This window comes from Aulonocara stuartgranti, assembly GCF_965226115.1.
Source record: "Aulonocara stuartgranti genome assembly, chromosome: 2".
Taxonomy (NCBI): Eukaryota; Metazoa; Chordata; class Actinopteri; order Cichliformes; family Cichlidae; genus Aulonocara; species Aulonocara stuartgranti.
In genome coordinates this window covers 28521198-28541989 of record NC_138940.1, presented here as the reverse complement: position 1 = coordinate 28541989, position 20792 = coordinate 28521198, and the positions used below count along the sequence as shown (strand labels likewise).

The 20792-nt window shown below is 41.5% G+C and overlaps 1 protein-coding gene across 2 annotated transcripts in view; it reads right to left on the bottom strand.

Moving 5' to 3' along the window:
* gabrb2a (gamma-aminobutyric acid type A receptor subunit beta2a) overlaps positions 1-20792 on the bottom strand; it is a 33260-nt gene that overhangs the window by 8477 nt on the left and 3991 nt on the right. For both annotated transcript variants that reach the window (XM_082557963.1, XM_082557964.1), the window contains exons 4-5: positions 11368-11588; positions 3476-3558 (exon numbers count right to left, since the gene is read on the bottom strand). In XM_082557963.1, coding sequence (XP_082414089.1) covers positions 3476-3558; positions 11368-11588 — 304 coding nt within the window. The remainder of the gene's footprint in view (positions 1-3475; positions 3559-11367; positions 11589-20792) is intronic.

Sequence of the window (20792 nt, the reverse complement as noted above, 5' to 3'; positions counted from 1 at the left end):
AACATTATCACCATCCATTAATGCTCTATAATATATCACAGCAAAGTGCTGTAATGTTAAAAGTCGTCTGCGGTTTTGTCTGTCTTTGCCCTTAACTATACTTAATGCTTGGCAATATCCACAGCAGCCGTCACCAACTCTGATTACATCTGAGGGGTCATAAGATGATTAGGAACTTTAAATAACAGGAAATTTAACAACATATTTTATGCTTTCTTGGAAAATAGAATGAAGGTGCCATTTTAGGGCTCTAAAAATACGAAATCACTTTTGGTTTAAAGTATTTAAAGTGTTTAAAATTTAAGGAGGTGTTGCAATTTGACTTTAAGAGCCACAAGCCAGAGAAAAGGCCCGCGGCGCTCACTGCAGAAACAAATCTCTATGATTGTGGTTAGGGTGAGGATCATTAAACTAACACACATTTAAGATCTCCCATTTATCCAGCCACTGCTGCAGAGGCCATCTTTGCATTAGGGGCTTGTCACATTTTAAAATTTTAAGGTTATAAACAGCAGGGAAGATTACAGAAACACCTACAGCCCTCAGAAATCTTTGAGCGGTGCTCTGAGTATTTGCTGGCAAACTTTGTGTAAGCGTAATCTCTATAAACATGCATTTATCCATTTGTCACTCAAAATTAATCATGAGCGTAAGAAGGAGGTGATTGTTGGTGATTTCAAGAACTTGCAGGAAGTAGAAGTCTCTCAGCTCCGTCACCGGGACAAGAAACAGAGGGACGCTCACTAAATATGTGGCTGCCGGTTCACTGCAGGTTTGTTTCCATAACCTGTTTCCATCAACCTGAAACAATTCGTGTAACTGCAAGAAGTTATCTGGTTGACAACGTGTTTATTTTTCAGCACTTTAAAGCAGGAAGCTAATTTCTACATAGCTGCACACATCGTGAATGGAGACAAAGGAACCTATCTGCATATAAAAAATTAATCAACACTCAGCATTTTCAACTCTCTGTGTGTGAAGCATGTATATGTACCAAGAAACATGTTCTCGTCTGAACTTTATCCTGCTACAGTCAACGGAGCGGCGTCGTGTGCTCACCCAGGGAATGGCCGTCTCCCTACTCCAAAGCTCCACTTTGACTGCCGCATGCTCAAAATAGAGGCAGTGACCTATTCAGATGTGATGAATAATTAAAGTCTGAGGCTTTGATTTTTAAAAATTAACACAAAATTCTTTGTTGCTATGGCGCTGACACTGAAGGTGAAGTTAGTCACGTCGGGTTGTTATTGGTCGGACGGGCAGCCGGCTTCACCCACAGGCCTTTTTTTTTTCACAGCAGACATTTTGATTTGTCATAGTTGGAGAAGCTCAGGTGTTACTAATAATATCAGCAATGGCTTCCTTCTGCACGAACCTGCATGCACAATGTCAGGAAACTCAACAGCCACCATTCGGTATATTATTTATACCTGTGCTTTTCCTACTGCGATGTGTCTGCTGTGGAAGAAAGAAACTCTGTCTCTAGGGTGGTTTTAACATCTTGCATCACTGACAGTTAAGGTAATGGCACACAAATACAGATTTTCTTTCTTTCTTCTTCTTTTTTTTTGTTGCTGTTTTTGTTTGAAAGAAAAAAAAAGAAATCCCCCGAAACAGCTGGGTCCTGTAGCTCATGGCCAATATTACTCAAACAGGAGTAAATTCTGCATCTGTTAAGGTTCTGCAACACATTTGGTGCTCTGGTGAGTATTCACAGCAGCAGGATGAAGTACGTGAGATCGACTCAAAACAAACTCACAGTGTGTGATGACAGTAATGAAGAAGGATGTCCATCAGTGCAACACAGAAGCTCTCTGGTGCAGAGGGAGCACCAACTTCTCCGATATTTGTTTAAAATTAGTCTTATTCTTTAATTAAAGCTTTTCTTGCCAGGGCAAACTATGGCACTGAATACTGAATGCATCTGCAGAGCATAAAGCAGTGGATGCTGGAACTCCACACCAGCAGATAAATAAGCTCTACCGTTATCGTCACAGCATTACCCCAATTAGTGTACCATGCTGCTGTTGAGGTGCAGCTCGGTTAAGTTCTTATCGGCTACGTCAGGCTGGGGATCAGCGGGGTGTTGAGTCATTTGGTAGAGGGGAGTTTTTTTTCAATATGAAGGGAGCAGTTTATGGCCAGTACATTCAGTTAGTTTGTAGCTCCATTCGTTCCAGACCATTGTCTCTGTTAGTGCATTACATCACTGCACTCAACCTGGTCTATCAAGACTGATATGAAGGGTGCCTGAGCCAAAGATGTGCATGGATACTGTATGTCAGCATTTATATGTGCATAACAGATCGTATTAGTTGGTGTTAGAGGGGAAGAAATGCTTTCTTTTTTTTTCCCTCAGTGCAGCACGTGAGTCCCACGGCCTGAGCCGCAGCAGTGAGTCGCTGATGTATCGGGGGTTTCTGGGGTTTTAAAACTTGTGTCTGTTAAAAATGCATTGAGTTTATCAAGGGGAGTGAGACTTCTCTGGGCTCATTAGTCTGAATAAAATAGCATGCTCTGGCATGAAGAGATTCCAACGTTAAAACCGTTGCCAGTTAATCCATATGAGAGCAGATACTGCCTGGTGATCAAAACTGGAGCTGTGTGTGTGTGTGTGTGTGTGTGTGTGTGTGTGTGTGTGTGTGTGTGTGTGTGTGTGTGTGTATTTCTGCCTGAGAGAGGAGGAGAGAAAAAAAGAGCATATGAGTGATGGAGAGAGAGATAAAAAGGCTGGGAGGGAAAAAAAAGAAGAGGATGAGACCGTGCGAAGAAAGGAGATGAGAAACGGAAAGAGAGGGTGATGGGGAGAGAGATGGCAAGCATAATGGGAGAGGAGCAGCGGGGGAGGGGGGGTGGTTCTGACCCGCGCTGTTTTTGTGCTGCTTAACGCTGCTGGCAATAGTGTGATCAAACCCGGGAAGACTGGGCCTACACCACATCCCAGCCCCATAATCCTTCTCCTAGGGGACCCAGATAATACACGCAGAGGACCTCGTCTTTCTCTCTCACGTTCCTCCTCTCTTTCCTCGCTCCCCTGACTCGAGAGCACCGGATCACGTACAATTACAAACTCCACGTGAAACTGAGTCTTTGTACTTCACAAACATGGAGGCGGCTTCACGAGAAAGCTGAACACAACATCCACTATCAGCACCCTCCTGAAATACTGGACCTAATCAGGCTCCTCCTCGCCTTGGGAAGCCACTGCAGTAGCAGTTGAATTAATTAGGCTGGATGTTATCAGTCACTGAGCCATTAGTGATGTTCCTCTTCTTGATGCATATCGCTTGATATCTCATCAGCCTTTCTCAGCATTTTACATCCTGTCTTATCAACTGTCTTTCTACCTCGGTGCCACTGGGCTGGCAGACTGTTTTCAGGACGGTTTTCCGAGCTGCATGCGTACGTGGGATCTCTTTAATTCGATGTCTTCGTGTGGGTGTGAGAGCTGGTTGTCAGGGACAACGGTACTTACAGCTTTCGATCTCCAGGGTGCAGTTTTGCTCATCTAGAGGGTAGCGGCGCAGGTCCATCATGCAGGCTGCGGTTGTAGTGATCCTACACACACAGAGAGGGATAAAGAAATATAGGATTCAACGCAGAAACAGGTGGAGGCGGCCACGAGCAGGCTGGGTTCATTTTATTTGACCTTCACTGCGCAGAGTAATGTAAACATCCCTGCAGGATGTTGGCAAACCTGAAGAGCACCAGACATGAAAGCCATTCTTCCGGAAATAATAGGTTCAAATGGAAAATGCCATCAAATGTGGGGATCAGGATTAACTCAAAATCAGATGCTGTTTGGCAAATCTGAGAAACCATTCCAACTGGCCGAGGCAGATGGCCGCGCTCCCGGAGCCTGGTTCTGTCTGGTTTCCTTCTTGTTAAAGCACACTTTTTACATCAGCCTCAGTTCAAGCCTCCATAAATCGTAAGCTGATGCTGACAATGTCTTTTTATTGAGAAATTCTTTTCTGCTTTTATTATGAAATTTACTGCATATTTTATTCTAATGACAAGATTGGGAAACTATTAAAGCTAGTAATTACTGTACTTAACAAAGTGTGGAATTTGGACACTATGCTGGTTTTACCTTTATCCCATAAAGAGATAAAAAAAAAAAAAAAAGCAGGGTTCAACGTCTGGTCAATGGGCTCCTTAAAAAAAGAGCCGTCGAGCACAGGCCAGTCATATCCAACAGGTTCAGTCAGGGTGACGCACTTCCTGTTATAGATGACAAGTTGGCCAGAGCTGAGACGGGCTGGCACCCGGCCGCACCAAACCCCTGAGGCTGTCTGAGAGAGACTGGCCACACAATCTAACTATGGGGGCTAAATCTAGCGTAGACGTGTAAGACGAACCCCCTCACACACACGCACAAACAAACACACTGATTGATATAAAACATGATGGTGTCACGCGACCATTAATAATAATAATAGCAGCCTGTGGGAGAATTCCCAGTATAGGTTGAAGTGTTTGTCATAACCGCGGGTTTTCCTTGTCACAGCTGATTACGGTCACATCATCGATTTATTGTGTTAGCGGTCCATTCATTCGTATGTGGCAATGAAAAAGGTCACTGAGTAGCCAGATCATCCAGTAAAAGTCATGCTACATTTACACTTTACATTCATTGGACATTCAGTTCAACAACAAGGATCCCTCAGTGTCGCACAATCATAATTTGTCTTTATTCATAATTGCACTTTCCATCAATATATTAGTTCATATGTCCTTTTATTCTTTATTTCTTCAGTTTCACCATTTTGTGAAATACAGTGTTTGTAATGGGAACAAATGAATCTTGCTGCTTATCACTGAATTTGAACTAATACAAAAATAAATGAAAGGTAAACTGTCCTTATAAGAGAGGTGATGTGAACAAAAAGGCTTCATGATGATCATTTTACAGTGTTAAGCTGTAAAACAAACCCGCTGTCCTTATTTGAGGGCTTATGAGGGTCACCTTTGCACATCTCTGTTCAGAAATTGGGCCTCAGGAGGATATGCAATTTTATAAATCAGGGACAATAAATATTAAATAATAAAAAAAATCTGTTGTTTACCATTAAAAAACACAAGCAGTGGTGTCTGGATTTGCTTATTTTGATAAATCAAAGACTTTACGTCATTCCACTATTTATAAAATCATAATGGAAGTGCTACCATGGGAAAAAAATTTATGACAAAGTGCTGAAATGTATATTGTTTGGTGTGCATTGTCATCTCCTGAAAGCCTGTAAATGTTTTAAACATGAATAGAAATGGGCAAAAAAATGTTCTTAGTTCACACATTTTTCAAATTGCTGCTGCTTTGAGATTGAGAACGTGGTCCCGTGGAGCTGCGGGGACACTATGGCAATAAAAAAATACAATCACAATGCCTTCTCTCGGTTAACTTCATCACATCTACAGATGCATCTTTAAGAGCGCCTTGTCTTTAATAATTAAGAGCAAACTTTATTTGAAATCTTTCTGCATAAGATGTTCAGCTCCCTCAGGCCGAGGCTGGCAAGTTTGGGATTTCATTTTTTCGAGCTGCAGAGTCTTCTTTCACACACTCGGGCTCTCTCCGTCTCTGCCTCCTTTTTTCTTGCTCTCTGGGCTCTTATGTAAGAGCCAGTTAGCAGGGCCATGGTGCACTGGGGGATTAAAACAGGAGGCTCATTTCTGTCCTAGTTTACCCCTTTTTTATGGCCACAACTTCCCAGGATGTTGTGCTCGCATAGCCGGGCACTCATCACTCACCATCATCGCCATCGCCATCACTAAATCATCGCGGTGGCACAGAGGAAACACAGGGGAAAAGCAGAAATGAGGCCAAAATGGCAGGGGTAAAAATAACAGCCTATTTATAGCCCACCTACATCATCAGCAGAAGTCTCACAGCTTTCTCGTCTGAGACTCCGCACGGCTGATCAAGAACTGCTTCTGCACCCCCCACCCCACCCGGCTGAGCTAGAGCATCCAAAACCTGCTCTAACAATTACCCCAAAAATGCAAATAATGAGCACGCAGGAGAAGCAGGACGAGGGTTTCTCTCTGCAGGATTCCCTCCCCATCTTTGAATCTCCTCCTCCTCCTCCTCGTCTTCGTCATCTCCACTGCAGAGAGAGTCTGCTGTGGACCTCTGCAGCAGCAGCAGCAGCAGCAGTTGTCATGAAGCACAGGCTTGTTTGCTCTTCATCAACATCAGAGCCGGTCCGTCTCTCGCTCATCCCAACCTGCCGGCGGAAAGGCCATGCTCTCGCAGATCACGCAGAATCAAACACGCTACATTTGCTCTGCGTCGGAGCTAATAGGACACAGAGTCTAAAAAAGGCTGTTTTTTTCTTTTTTTGTCTATGTTCCTCTAACAGTTCAACCCAGGCGCGCTCTCTCTCTCTGTATATGTGTGTGTGTGGACCCCCCTAAGGCGGCCTGTGCACCTTTATTCCAAATGACCTTGTTTACGGACATAACACAACCACCACGAATTCCCAGACAGAATCTCATTTCGAGGGAGCATCAGAGAAGAAGAGGCCAAAATACAGATGAGAGGGGGATTTTTGCAGGTTCCAAACCTGGTGCAGGCTTACTTAAACTGACATTTTATCATGCATGCAGGCATCAGGAGAAAAAAATAGAAAGATCATTTCAGAAGTTAAATTAAGATGGAGAAGCTTCCTCCATTTTGGATAGAGAGCCCATGTTGAGCTGAGCTAACACATGCAGGATTGTCTCTTCCTGCTCAGGCAGGTCACAGAGCACATCCAATCAAAAAGCAGGAAAAATAAAGAGGTTTCTACGTTTCCCTCTCGCCTGATCTGTAACTTCAGAAGGAGATAACTCTAAAAGTGATCCCATTGACAGCATTCGCACGGGATATCATTGTGCATTTTAGCTGCAGAGCAGAAACGTTCCTCGGCCTGACAGAAGACGATGTCAGTCTCCAAAGCACAAGGATGTGTCCTCTCACAACACAAAAGGAGTTACAATATTCACAGAGAAAGGAGGGAGGGTGGAGAGGGAGTGGGGAGAATCCTAATAATTTCTCCATTTTGAATGAAGTCTGACCTTCACGTCTCTTTCTCCCTCTTCGGCTCAGTCTCTCTCTGTATGCCAATGTGGAGCGACATACAGCACGAGTCACGCACTCGGTGTCTATATTTCTTTTTCATTTTTTCCTCCATTCCTGCATAAAATGAAAAGCTAAGTGGAGTTTGTGTTTTCCTGTTGTGTGTGTATATGTGTGTTTTTTCCTCGCAGCCTGGGCGGTATCTGTGTTATTGGCTGAGCCTTTTCAGGGGCTGGGTAATTAGATCAGACTGCCTCTCCCCGAGAGTCAAACCGAGCTCTAAAGTGACAGTTGGGAGCACTGTTGTAATTTTCTGCTCCTCCTGGTAATTGAAGACCAGGATTTGGCAGGATTGGGATGCACTATATATCCACAGAATAAGGAGTAAACAACACCCTCACTCTTCCTCCTTCGTGTGCACCCCTGAAAATAACACTCACTCATTCACACGCACATGTACCCAGAGACACAAACTGCACACACAGACACACACATCTCCTGCAAACTAAACAGTTTAACCTACTGGTGTTTGCCAGTTAGCGTGTTAGCTGGTTTCAGCTCAGCACAAATACTCCTCCTGCAAGATCAATAATATGTTTACTTTTGCCCCTCATTATCTAAGGATTTAGCAATATTACCTGATATTTTATAGTCAAACATTTTAGCTTAATCTCCAAAAAGAGAGATTCAGCATATAGTAAGGGGGTAAAATTATAGGGGCAGGAAGCTTTCTGGTTTTCAGTCTGTAGTTCAAGCACTATAAGATAAGTCACCTTGAGCAGGCTTTACTTGCATTAGAAGGATGGCATGTGATGACTATTAGCTGGCAATTATTACTTGCCAAAATTAGTTTGCTCTATCCAGAGGCTGAGTCAGCAGACCAGTCGGTAGATTTTAGAATAAATTTAAAATGTATTTAAACGTTTACAGACGGTTGTTTGGTTGAGTTTTTCTGTGTTTATATTGTGCAGATTGAATAAGAGAGTCGCTGTGTCCTGCATGTGGCTTCATCTACTCCCGTGATTTAATATCACAGCAGAGGTGAAGATATCCTGACCGCACCGCTCCATAAACATGTCAGCACCCATAGATTTCTAAATGACATCTTTTAGTTTCCTACCTTCTTCATTCTTCATAATGCAAAACTTGCTCTAATAAATGAGGAAATGAAGAAATCTCTGTATGTTTGTGATGTTTAACAGCCATTCATGCAGTTTAGTTCAAAATTGGCAGGTGTGCCACTGGAGGCCTCTGGAAGTGCTGTGTAGAGTTTATCCACATAATAAAACAGAAAAGTGGGACCCACCCACTCCATACTGCCAGTGGATATTAATCACTGAAGTCAATGACTTTTTGATTGTCACATTGCTGCAAATCAAAATAGAAAAAAACAAAAATACACTTGACTTGGAAAAATTGGTGGTTGCTGGATGATTGCATTTAATTTTTTTTAAAAAATGCAATGGCTTGCAAGTAGATGAGTATCCAAAGTCCTCAGCCACTGGGGGACCACTTAAGATTGCAAGATGATTGCACAGGTCGCCTGATGGGAGGCAACCTGTCTCCAAACACTTGTCACCTGACTCACTTTCAGAAAAATCAGCTAAGATTTGCAAAAATGTATTTAAAATTTATACAAGCAGAGAGATTATAAACACATCGGGATCAATCTGAGTCAGTCTGTGCTAATGGATACAACTTATCTGCAATGCATCTCTTTGCAGTAGGAGACTTAGACTAGTTGCCAACTGGTTGTATTCTGGTTCTATTATGTCAGAGCAAGGTTGCCAAGGTTGTCTTTGTCATGTTGCAGTTGAATCACTGTCCTGAAGAAACTATGTTACTGTTTTTGGAGGAATTTCTGAATTTCAGAGATTCTGGCTGGACACTGAGTGGAAGTAGGTAAACAGTGTGGTTTTTCACTTTCATGTGGATTTCTGTATATGCAGACGGCAACTGACAGCAAAAGGTTTATGATTTCCTGCGATTTATTCATTCACAACCAGTTTACATGGAATTGTGACCTTGACCCTACTCAGCTGCAAACTGATAACACACTCATCGCCTTTTTGACAAACCTAAGCTGCACTGAAGAGTGCTACTACCTGTAAGACCTGGTCCTCATGGCTAAAGCAACCATTTCAAAAGCAACAAGATTACAAGATTTCAAAGGCACAGCTGCAATAATTTTAATTACCCTCCGATTCTTCAATGTACTTTTACATCAATAGTTAATGTTTATGTCCTACATACATATAGATTTACTCATGAGAGTGGTCCCTTTCACAGTTTACATGTTTATAAATAATTAGGAAATGGCTTTCAGGGGCAGTAATTATGGTGGAACTACTTGGAAACATTTCGTCTCTACTTTTTACTCAGATACATGTATTTGACAACTGTAGTTACTCCACTTTTCCTTTTTTTTATATTTTAGCTACAGTCAGTCAGCTTCAGACATATGATGCAGTGGTATGAATTAAACAGCAGTGTGTAAAGAAAGTGAATTTTATTGTCAAAATGACTAGTATCCACAGTAAAAGCTTTCTTACTTAATAATGCATCCGTTTTTAATTTGTCATAACATGCTGATATAATTTTATGCTCTTTCTGCAGCACAATTTTAAAATGTTCTCCCCTTTACTGTTTCCTTTTTACTTTAACTCTTAACTAAAACTTCTTCCACCACTGCTGACCTTTACCCCGATGACATGCCTTGAATGAATTCACATCCCCGGACCTCTGACAGGATGTGTGCTCACATACATCCTCTTTCCTATAGACTCTCAGTTAGCCATCTTCTCCACACCCACTAAAGCTGTGTTGTTGCAACCAGCTGACCCGTCTCTACAGGTACGTGTCAGTGTGCTCAGAGCACGCAAGCATCTGGCCGGGCTGACTCTGACAGCAGCTTGTGTCTGGACTCGCTAGCATCAAATAAAACCTGGACCAAACCCACGAACCAAATAACGGAGAAGCCGGCAGGCACCGGCACTGACAAGGACAACGCATCCGAGGTAAAAACCACATGTCTCTGCTGCGCACACCCCCTTAAAATTTCACAACACTCTTACAACTCCCCTGGCTTTCATTGCTTTTTGGCTGTTATGCAAAAAATATGTGTTAGGCTTATATAATTGAGTCAGAGTGTTCGGAATTACATTTCTCGACTGTTGAGACAAAATGTAGCGATGAATAATGTGGTGCAGTGCAGATACTTAAATTTTTTAAGCAGCCTTTGCGCAAGAAGGGCATCTCAGTCAAGAGAGGGAACGACTGCAACATCTTGAATTAGCAACAATAACCTCAGCTTTTAACACACACACATGCATGAACACACACGCACACGAAAAGGCGGTGACAGATCAGAGGAGGCAGCGGCACAGTGATGGACGGGTTGCGTTAGCATATGCAGTCAAATACGCAACGTCAGTACAAATACAGATTCAGTGTTTGTATTGAACTGCTACATTATTGATTATGACTTTATCAATTATGGATGACAGCATCCTCAGAGGCATCGCAGCCCTGCGCCACAAAGAGACATCGTGTAGATGGGCTGCACACAATCAGAGTCAGTTCAGCTTTTTATTATTGATGATCATCAGGAGATATGAAAGGCTACAGTACAAGTGCATATAGTTCCTCCTATACACACCTTCTATACTTCATTACGACCCGGGGTGTTATTTTTTTTTAGATTTGTGGCTTGTGTGCAATTAATTCGATGACATTAGCATGGAAAGTCAATAAGTCAGTGGTATAGATTATTGAAATCACTGAACTCTAACTTAAACAGTCAAACGTAACCTTTCTGTGCCCAAACACAATCACCAATCCTTTGATATCAATAAAGAAGCGGGAAAAAAAACAGGAAATACACACATTTGCACTTTTTCTTACTTTAACAGGTGTTAATTTTGTGTCATATCAGCTTTTTTAATAATCAGATTTAGGTTATTCTTTGAAAACACTGCCTTTTTCAATATATATATAACCCTGGGTTTTATTTTAAAATGCCTTCTTGTTGAGCAGCGCTACACAAACACACCTGCCTCGCTTGGCCTCCATGTTGCCTCTTCTTTTCAACCTTGTTAATCATCTCAGAAAGCGGCACCATGGGCGGCCTCGTAATAATCCCTCATTGCGTATGAAAAGTGCAGCTTGACTGCTCTGAGTAGAGTTTGGAGAGGCTGAAATATCTTCTCTTATTTTCTTACTTTTTTTTTCTTTTTTGTGGTCCAACCAGATCATTTGCCAATAAAAACAATTCATAAAGACACAGCTATGACACATAAAAGTCTTACCTGAGTCCGTACAGCACCGTTCCATCAGGGTGGAGACGAATCATCCTGTTCTTCACTGTGACGCCATGCACAAAGGACTTCTTGTCGTTGAGGAAATAGGTGTCAGGGACCCACAGCTGGTCAGCCACTCGGTTATCCAGAGTCAGGTTGTAAGCAATCTCAGAGTAGGAGAGCCGCTTGTCCCGCCACGCTTGCTGGAAGTACATTGTCAAGGTGTAGTCCTGCCAAACAGAGGTGAACTACATTTAACGCCACAGTCAAACTCATTGTACATTTTTTTTATATATGTTTTATTTTCATCACCATCTCAACCGGGGAGCACATAAAGCTCTACCGGGATGTCATGTCACGCTCATGTCTGAGCCATGGCATGTTTTCATGGGCTCTGCATAGTGAGAAGGTCAGCCAAAAGGTCGTCGGTGGTCTGAAAGGCCACAGCCTGCACTAGGGGGCCCGTGGTGGCCGGGGTTGGGGGGTTAATATTCAACTATCCTCCATTAATTTTTAGACCATAACCAGAGGGCAACTTTCTCAGCTGGCTGACTATTGTCTCATGCTAAAAATATCTGCTTCCACTTGAGCGAATGAAGCTGCCTTCTGCTTTACAGAGACAATACCCTCTTTAATGCAAACTCCTGGTAGATATCTGCAGCTGGGGCTTTCTCCCTCGCTCTCTCTTTTTATGTTCTGACTTTGCATAATAAACAATCACAGCGACTGAGATTCAGGGGAGACTTTTCCAGATTTAACCTTAGTGGGGAGGGGGAAAAAATCAGTATTTATACTGTACAGTTTGTTTCTACACATGCTCAGAGATGTGGTAGAAAACCGTACCTCCTCCTCCTCCCTCTCCGTGTGTATCTTTTCTCTGCTTCTCACTCTTAAAAACAGACTCACACCCACACACAGCCACAGCGAAAAACAGCACTGCAGTCGGATCTGCTTGGTTACAGTGTGTTGCAGTGCAATCAGCGAGTGGGAAAACAAATTAAAAAATACGGTCCATGAAACAAGGCCCTTGAGCTTTTACTCCAAGCAGCCATCATCATCACTTATCGCCGTGTTTCTATGTTTCAGAGCCCCATCAGAACACATTGGCGTGACGCTGCCGCACAGTTGCCACTGAACACTAAATTCACTGTGTGCAGCGTGCCCGACCGAAGTATTAGTGTAAAAAAGGCCATCTAAAAATACACCAGATTCTGCCATCTTGATTTTTTCTTTTTCAGAAATAAAAAAAAGTCACGCGAGGACAGCTGCTTCCTTATCCTGTTTTACAAGGGTTCCCACTGAACCCTCCTCTCACACTCGCTCCCTCTCTGTCTCATTATCAGCCTGTCGATCGGATATCTCTATCACCTTTGGGATCGTTAGCTGCTGCCTGCAGGCTCAGAGTACATCACAAACCCAGGCAGCACATCCTGTGATACACTCCTGTCTTTATCGCAGGAAAACAAACAGGCCTCTCTTTAGCAGAATTATAAAAGAAATAACACATAATATTAACCCAGTCTGAGAAGATGGTTACAGAAATTATTGTTGTGGAAACTTTCTGTTAATGTGGTGTCAGTCTTGCAGAGAGAAACACCTCAAGACATTTTGGTGGATAAAGTCACAATGTGACAAGGAGGCTAAGTAATAAAGACAACAAACTGCAGTTCCTCACGTGGCCACTTGAGGCTAGCTTCAAATGTGAGTCAATCCCCATAGACCTCCATGTTAAAATGCCCACCTTTGCACCAGTGCAGTCCATCTGATCACTACTAGATATTCTGCTGAGGCAGTGTCCTTGCTTTTAAAGCCCCAGCTGCAACTCAAAAACACTCAGAATAACTCGGATAATAGTAATAGCAAGTCTGTGTATGCACCTTGCTAACCAAGCAAGCGTTAGAGATGTTAATAATTTAGCTATGCAACTTTTCTCGAACTGCTGTGGTTCATGAACACAAATTGTCGGGTTTCTTTGTGTCAGTAAGTGTGTATTTGTAAGTAATGTGCTCTGTGTGTGTGTGTGTGTGTGTGTGTGTGTGTGTGTGTGTGTGTGTGTGTGTGTGTGTGTGTGTGTATTTGCATATATTAGTTTTAGTTTGCATAATTTTTGCTGCATCCAGCATTTTTTGTGTGCAATTTATGGTGTAATTTATTTATGTTGTTCTAGAGAAAAAAATCACTCTGATCTCTCAAAAACAAATGTATCAAATGTCATGCATTAACGTTAAGCGTTAATCAATAACATATTTAAAAATGACAGAAATTACATCTGAAAAGTCTGTAGCTCAAATTTGAGTCTCTGGTGTTAACAGTGAATTAATCGGCTCCACAGCCACAAACCCCTCCACCTTCCGAATGAAGACTGTGGAAAATATTAACATAGTGAAAATGGAATTAAATCAGTACATATGACAGTGGGCCGATGAAAAGTTGTGTTCATGATGGGAATTTTATATTGAGGCAAACAAAATGATGCCAAATTTGTGCCCAGAAACACAAATCATTAGATTAAAAGGTCCTGATAAACTGCTGTGAGGAAGGTTTGTGTCCAAATATTCTTACTTCTGCCTCCAACAGCCAAGATGGCGACAAAAACGGTAGTCCATAAACCAAAGGGTGATGTCACAGTTGCCAGGTCCATCTTTAATATAGAGTCACTGGTGTGAACCGGGAGTGCCATTATCCTATTTTTGATTTTCTTGTTTGCAGTCCCAGCTCTCAACTTGAAATTACTCGAGTAACTAAAACCTAAAGATTTAAGAGTCCTGAAGATATAACAGAAAGATAACCAGCAAATTCTGGTGATTACCTGGTGACATTAGTTTCAGTCCATTTCAGCATTATTACACTGAAAATGAAATGTCCTTTCTTAAAATGACACGATGCATTTAACTTCAGTTATAGTGATTATTCAATTTAACTTGTTCACACTGAGTTTTCTGGACTTTCAGCCTCCATACTTGTTTCAGTTAATTATATTCTAAACAAGGAGCATTGCCACACTCAAAGGACTGCTACTGTTTAAGTTTAGGTGTAAGTTCAGATAATGAATTAAGTAATAATCAGACTGTTAACATAGCATGTTGTCTTTAGATGATACAATGGAAAATGTGTATTTCAGCTCATTTATGTGATTGTAACATGTGTTTACAAAAAGAGTGTGAGAAGATGGAAAAACAACCGACTGTTTTCTGTGTTCGAGGTCATGAGGCGCTTTCTGTGTCGTTGTTATCAAGCAGGCGCCTATGTGACAGTGAGAAGAAAACCCTCCACAGCTGATCACACAGTTTGTATCCACACAATGAGCATAAAGGAGCTGCTAATTTCCTTTTCTGCATCGATGCTAATGCAAAGACTGCCTGTACTGTATTGATCCCTCTGCAGAGTTTCTTTCAATAAATCTCAGAAAACCCAGTTTGGCTTCAACGCTCAGTTTATTTTTTTCATAAGAGTTTGTTCACTTTTCATGGAAGAAGACAGGGGCCACTGAAAAAATAAAAATGAAAAAAAGACCAAAAATTCTGACATTTTTCTGACAAAATTCAAACTTTGATTCCAGACTTCTGTTTTTAATTTTCAAATTTTACAATTCTAAAGTAAAGTCAGCTTTATTTTAATTCACCGATTAGAATAAAACAATAATAAATAATAAAAATAACAGCCTGTTACCAAAATCTGTCGCTACTCCCCGTATAAACAGTAAACGCTCAATAGTAGGCAACAAATAAAAATCTGATTTTGAATCATTGTGAAGTGTCTCCTGTACTCGGATACTAAATGAGTCACATATTCACAACGGACATTTTATCCTGTCATAGTAGGAAAAGTTTAGGTGTTACTAATAAGATAAAGATTTCTGACATGACAGCGTGACAGTGAGGCAGTTACACATGTACTTTTCTGACTGTGACCTCTCAGATTAGATGAGGAGTGGACACCAAACGATGTGAATGCTAAAACCTGGATTTTAAAGATGCCTGTCCTCGTTTTAAAGTGTTGAGTTTGCATATTTGCAGGACCTCTGTGTGTGTGCGTTAGAGGTTTTAACAGTATAGATATGCGCAGAGAACACCTGGGCCTGCACGCTGCCTCCTGGCTGTGCTGTAAAATGGCAGCATAATTACGTCCTTGCAGATGGTGCTGTTTACCTTGACTTGGACATCACTTGAGCATAGAGAGAGACACAAAGTACAGCTGCCTCACCTCTCTCTCTCTCAGTGCAGCCTGAGAACCAAATCTGCAACACAGAGTACTGCAAGGGAACAGTTTTGTAACAGACGAAGTGCTGGCTGAGTCATGCTGTGCAGGTGCTGTGCAGTAAAATAAGCAGGACAACCATGTTATTTTTATGCAAAAAAACCCTCAAAAGCCTAAAAAAAATAACGAGGTTATCTTTGAAAATCTGACAAATATGTTTCTGCATCTTGTATATTAGCATTCAGTCACTAGGGCTGTGTAAGGAGAGAAAATCCTGATTGACTTTTCTCCAATCCGCACCCAGAAAAAAGCTGCAGCTAGTCGGAGCATCCCATGCTTGAGCACTGGTCTCCAGAGCGACCTTCAATCTCCTTGTCACAAGCACTTCTCAGAAACTCCATTAACATCACACAGACAGCCCAGTAAGCATCAGTGAGGGAGACATCTTGTGGAGAGCACCAACATTTAAAAGAAAAGGCACGACAGCACCGAATACATAAACACAAAGAGCATACAAACGAGGCTCGGCTAACTTGAAAAAACATCAAGGCTGGGTGCACAGTGACAGTGTCTCGCTGCAGATATGTTTCTGGGCTAACAAACCCCCATTAAGAACCTGACAGAGTGACAAGGAGTACATTTGTGTTTCCCTGAGAAATCTGACAGACTATGGTTGTTACAAGTCCTCCATTACAACTACATCAGCTGTCACAAGCGACATAAGAGGGGGGCTGCACATAGATGAGCTTAACACAATATACTGCTGGGTTTGTAAATTTAGATTTGAAGGAAAAGTTGACTTTAAGCATTCACTTTTCATAAACATATAAACTGCTTCCTCTGTTCTGTCTGTGCAAAGCAGTCACATTAGGTTTAGGAAGGGGTAAGGGTGATGGTATGTGCCTGAAACTTGTTTTTGTCTTTTCAGATTGAACTCATTTTTAGGTGACATTATTTTCCAAGTCTCCTTTTTCCCAGAGAATGGTTTGGTTTATTGAAATTGCTAATCAACAGTAAAGGATGATATTTATCATACATTTATTTAGGTAAAGGTGAAATTCCCTTGATAATCTTAAAAAAATAAAAATAAAAAATACTTTTGCACTGACTACCCTGCTACCTTGATTATAGTGAAAATTCACTAGATTTTATATAATACATATAACATAATAAACATAAGGAGTAAGAAACTGTAACTTTACTTAAGAAAATTGTAAAAACAAAACAAATTTAAAAAACGATAAGGCACCGTGAACGCTGCTCAGTAATACAAATAAAATACAGCTGTTTACTGTGATTGGGTGTGCTTGTGTTACCACGGTGATTTGCTGCAGTGTAGACTTAGTAGGAAACTAACGCTAAAATACGAGAAACCCCGTTGCCAGTATTTACTCTTAATCAACGGGATAATTTTTTACAGTGTGTGAAAAGACACGTCCACAGACAGTCACGTTCATGTTCTTTATTAATTTCTAATTAATAATTTATTAAGTCGCTGTCCTGCACTAATTCCCACCGTAAAACATAATTAAATGTGATGGATATAATTTGTACTTGTTGTTAATAATGCTTTCTATACAGCACTCCCTTTTTTTGTCAAACATTTTCTGCGACAGACCAGTCAGCCTCTCTGTGGTTTATACCCACACAATGATAAATACATTACAATATTTATGAAAAAAACATTTTTACTTGTTCGTTGTCTTCATTAAAAGACTAGTTTTATTATTAATAATACTAATAATAATAATAATTTTTGCTAAAGATATTTTCACTGTGGTGAAATATACACATTAAATAAAAAATAATACTAAAAAAAAAAACTGATCCATGGATGTTTGGCTTGTGCACCTTTCCCTCGTCTCTCTGCAGCTTTGCAGCAGTAGACAGAAGTCCACCATATTGCTAATGCTCTCCTGTGCTTGGTCCTGCTGTCAGGCGCTCCAGCAAAAGCAGGAAGAATCTGCTAATAACAAAATCTACTGTGTGTGAGGAGACAACTGGACATTTGGGGAATAACGAGCTTGTCTGCAGACGTCTCAGCATTTACAAGCGGAGGCACATACCCAGAACAACTGGTCAAGCTGAGCGTATTCATTTGTCGTTCTCTATCTGTGTTTCTGGTTAAGTACAGTCTTCAAATTAAATATTAGGGGTCAAGGGGGCTGTAAGTGCATTCTGAATGAGTTGCCAGCCATGCACATCCTGAGGGAAGTGACAACATGGCCTTTATGACTCTCTTTCCAGTTGGTCATTTTTCAGCTACTTAGTTTCAGTGGAGAAAGTGCCTGACAGAATCATTAACAGAGTCATCAAAACACATTAAAGGCTTTTAATGGAGCTGGATAACTTACATCCCACTTTAGGAAGCTTAGATTTTTTTCCCTTTGCACTGGCCACAATGAAATTAGATTAAAACCAATTTAAAGTTTGTGCAACGTTATGCTGCGGGACTCTACAAGGGTAAGTTAATAATAAGAACATTCAGTACATTAGCAAAGCAGCGATTTCCTGTTATTATATAAGTCCCGTTGGAAAAAATCGTGGCATAATGTTTGCATTTCCATTTAAGTCACTAACTTCCTAGTGTTCAAAATATGCATACTTTTCCATATTTAACAATGTATGTTTTGCCAGATTTTACCTTTAGGTGTAGCATAAAGCTCGTGTGCCTCTTTACAGTACCTTAGGTTTAACAGTTTAAGTGACCATGGACTAAACATTAAGGCAGAAGAGCCGGCATGCATGTAAGAAAGCTGCAGGATTAAGTGTTGTTCTTGCGCTGTTGTAATTATACTGCTTACCATATTAATCTGTTACTGTGTGCGTCCACTCAGCATTACTAATGACAGTGCTCTGGATAACCTGGATTCTTCTCTTAAGCTTTTTTGGAAAGCTCAGCAGAGCAAAGGCAGAAAGAAGAATTGAAGCAGCAACACATGAAAAAAAGTCTTTCTTGTATTTAAATGGTAGAAAGGTGTGAATATATCTGAATGAAAATGTGCAAATTTAGGTAACTAGGTGGTTTTTTAAAAGCCATTCATCACGCAGAAGCTCGATCAGTTTTTAATCAGCTTAGATGATAAGCAGGGAGGGTTGTGGGTTCGAAGCTTCTGGTGATCTGGAGGTTTGGACCAGGCATGCTCTCCCTAGGTTAAGTGCTTGATCCTAAACTGACTCCAGGTGTGATGTGAACACCTGTCTGAGTCTCTGTGTTGATGGGATGGTGTTCAGAGTGTCCAGAGGCTTTGAACCAGCCACAACCAGGACTCCAGGTGTATAAGAAGTTAAGAAAATGGATGGAGAGAAATAGAAATTAAAAACAAAATGCTAAAACAAAGTCAAAACAACCTTCACCTGGAATATAAGTGATAGAAAAATCTCAAAAAAGTCTCATCAACAAAAAAAGAGGCCTTTTCCCCCTTGACTTCATTGGATCCACCATATAAAAAAAGAAGAAGAAAAAGAGGAAAAAGAAATGGCTGGGTTGTCATAGCAACACTGAGTAAAAATAACACAAGCTTATTTTCCACAAGCTGAAAATAAAATGGAACAGGATCAGTTTGGACAAACAAGATCAAAATGGTTGCTAATTCACAGACACACAAGCGAAGCTGCATCACACGGACGTGCTGCACGGCCGTTCCTGTCCCTCTGGTCATCGGCCGCCGTTATCTGACGGCCAGATCCCGTTACTCACGTAAAGAAACACACCAGTCGGGATAAAGATCTTAATAAAAAGCTACACTCACGCCCCACTAATTCCTCCATCCCAGAAGCCACCACAGCTGGTTTGTTTAAATCTTTTAATTCACAGCCAGCTAATTAACATTCAGAGAACAGTATTATAGTACAGGCAGTGCCTCTTAACAACCACAAACCTCAGGTATTTTACATGTAATTAACAACCGGGAAGGAAAAGAGGGGAAAAAAGAGGAGTGAAAATACTCATTTAACTTCCTCCCCATTCCTGCCTTGCATTGCACAGCTATGCTCAACATATGGATTGCATACTGAAGGCATTATTATGCAGCGCTGATGCATTGCTGAGACAACAGACTCGACTTGTATTTAATCAGCTGCACCGGCTGTGTGCAGAACACTTTTTAATGCACCGTAACCAGGGTTTGGGTTCCTGGATCTGTGGTTTCAGCGAAAAAACAAACAGCATTATGCAAATCAAACTTCAGCTGCTAAGTGAGGGAGATGAGTGATGGAGAGGACAGACAGACAGACATTGATAAACCGTGGAGTAGGGTTGGGGTTGGGGGTCTCGGCCATGATATCATATCTGTGCCATATTTTGCACTAACCCCAGTGAGTCAGCACAGCCCACCCAGCAAAGATGTGTGGTCACACCTCGGACTCGGAGGACACTTTCCTCTCAAAATAGCACATTTGTAATGTCATGCAGGCGAGGCTGCTACCACAGCGCTGACTGACCTGCACATTTTTATGGCCCCACAACATGGCTGACCTTTGAGCCTGAGCAGGCCAGTGCTGCAGACCGCACAAGAATGTGCAAATATATATATATATATATACATACATGTATACTACTTCACAGCTGTGGCACAAACACATGTGAACAGGCACTGAAACAGCAAGAGGAGCAGCAAAACTACAATTCCCACAACCGCCATGGCTTTCATGTCAGAGCAAAAAATAAATAAATAAAATAAAACAAAAATGCCACAATGTCTTCAATCAGCCACCCCCCGTTCAAAATGCAGAGTTCATTCTCCACCAGAGGCGTTTTTAGCGTTAATTAGAGGAGCGAGCAGCTGTCTGCAACCCAGTGCTGCACACCACCATGAAAGCGGGCCTGCACACAAACAGCTGATTTCAAGATCACTTCGTACAGCCAGGGGTGCCACTGGGGGTGGGGGCATTGGCCACCCCGCAAAATTTGCTGCCCTCCCCTTCCTGTCCTATGTTGGTAATAATGTAATAAGGTTGCAGAAAAGCTGGTGCCAATCCCTGGAGAGGTAACAGTTCACACTCTTACACGATCTAATACTGAGAATTATTAAAGTGATGCCTGGGACTCCCAATCAGTCAATCAGTCAATCAATTAACACAGATTATTACCTTTTTTTGTATCTTTGTTGTCATATTTTTCAGGTAACCTATACTTGACAACAGCATAATAAAACTGGAAATTATGTTTTTGGTGTGCCACCCCAAATACTTTCAGTGGCCCCCATATGGCCACCCTTATGAAAACATCCTGGAGA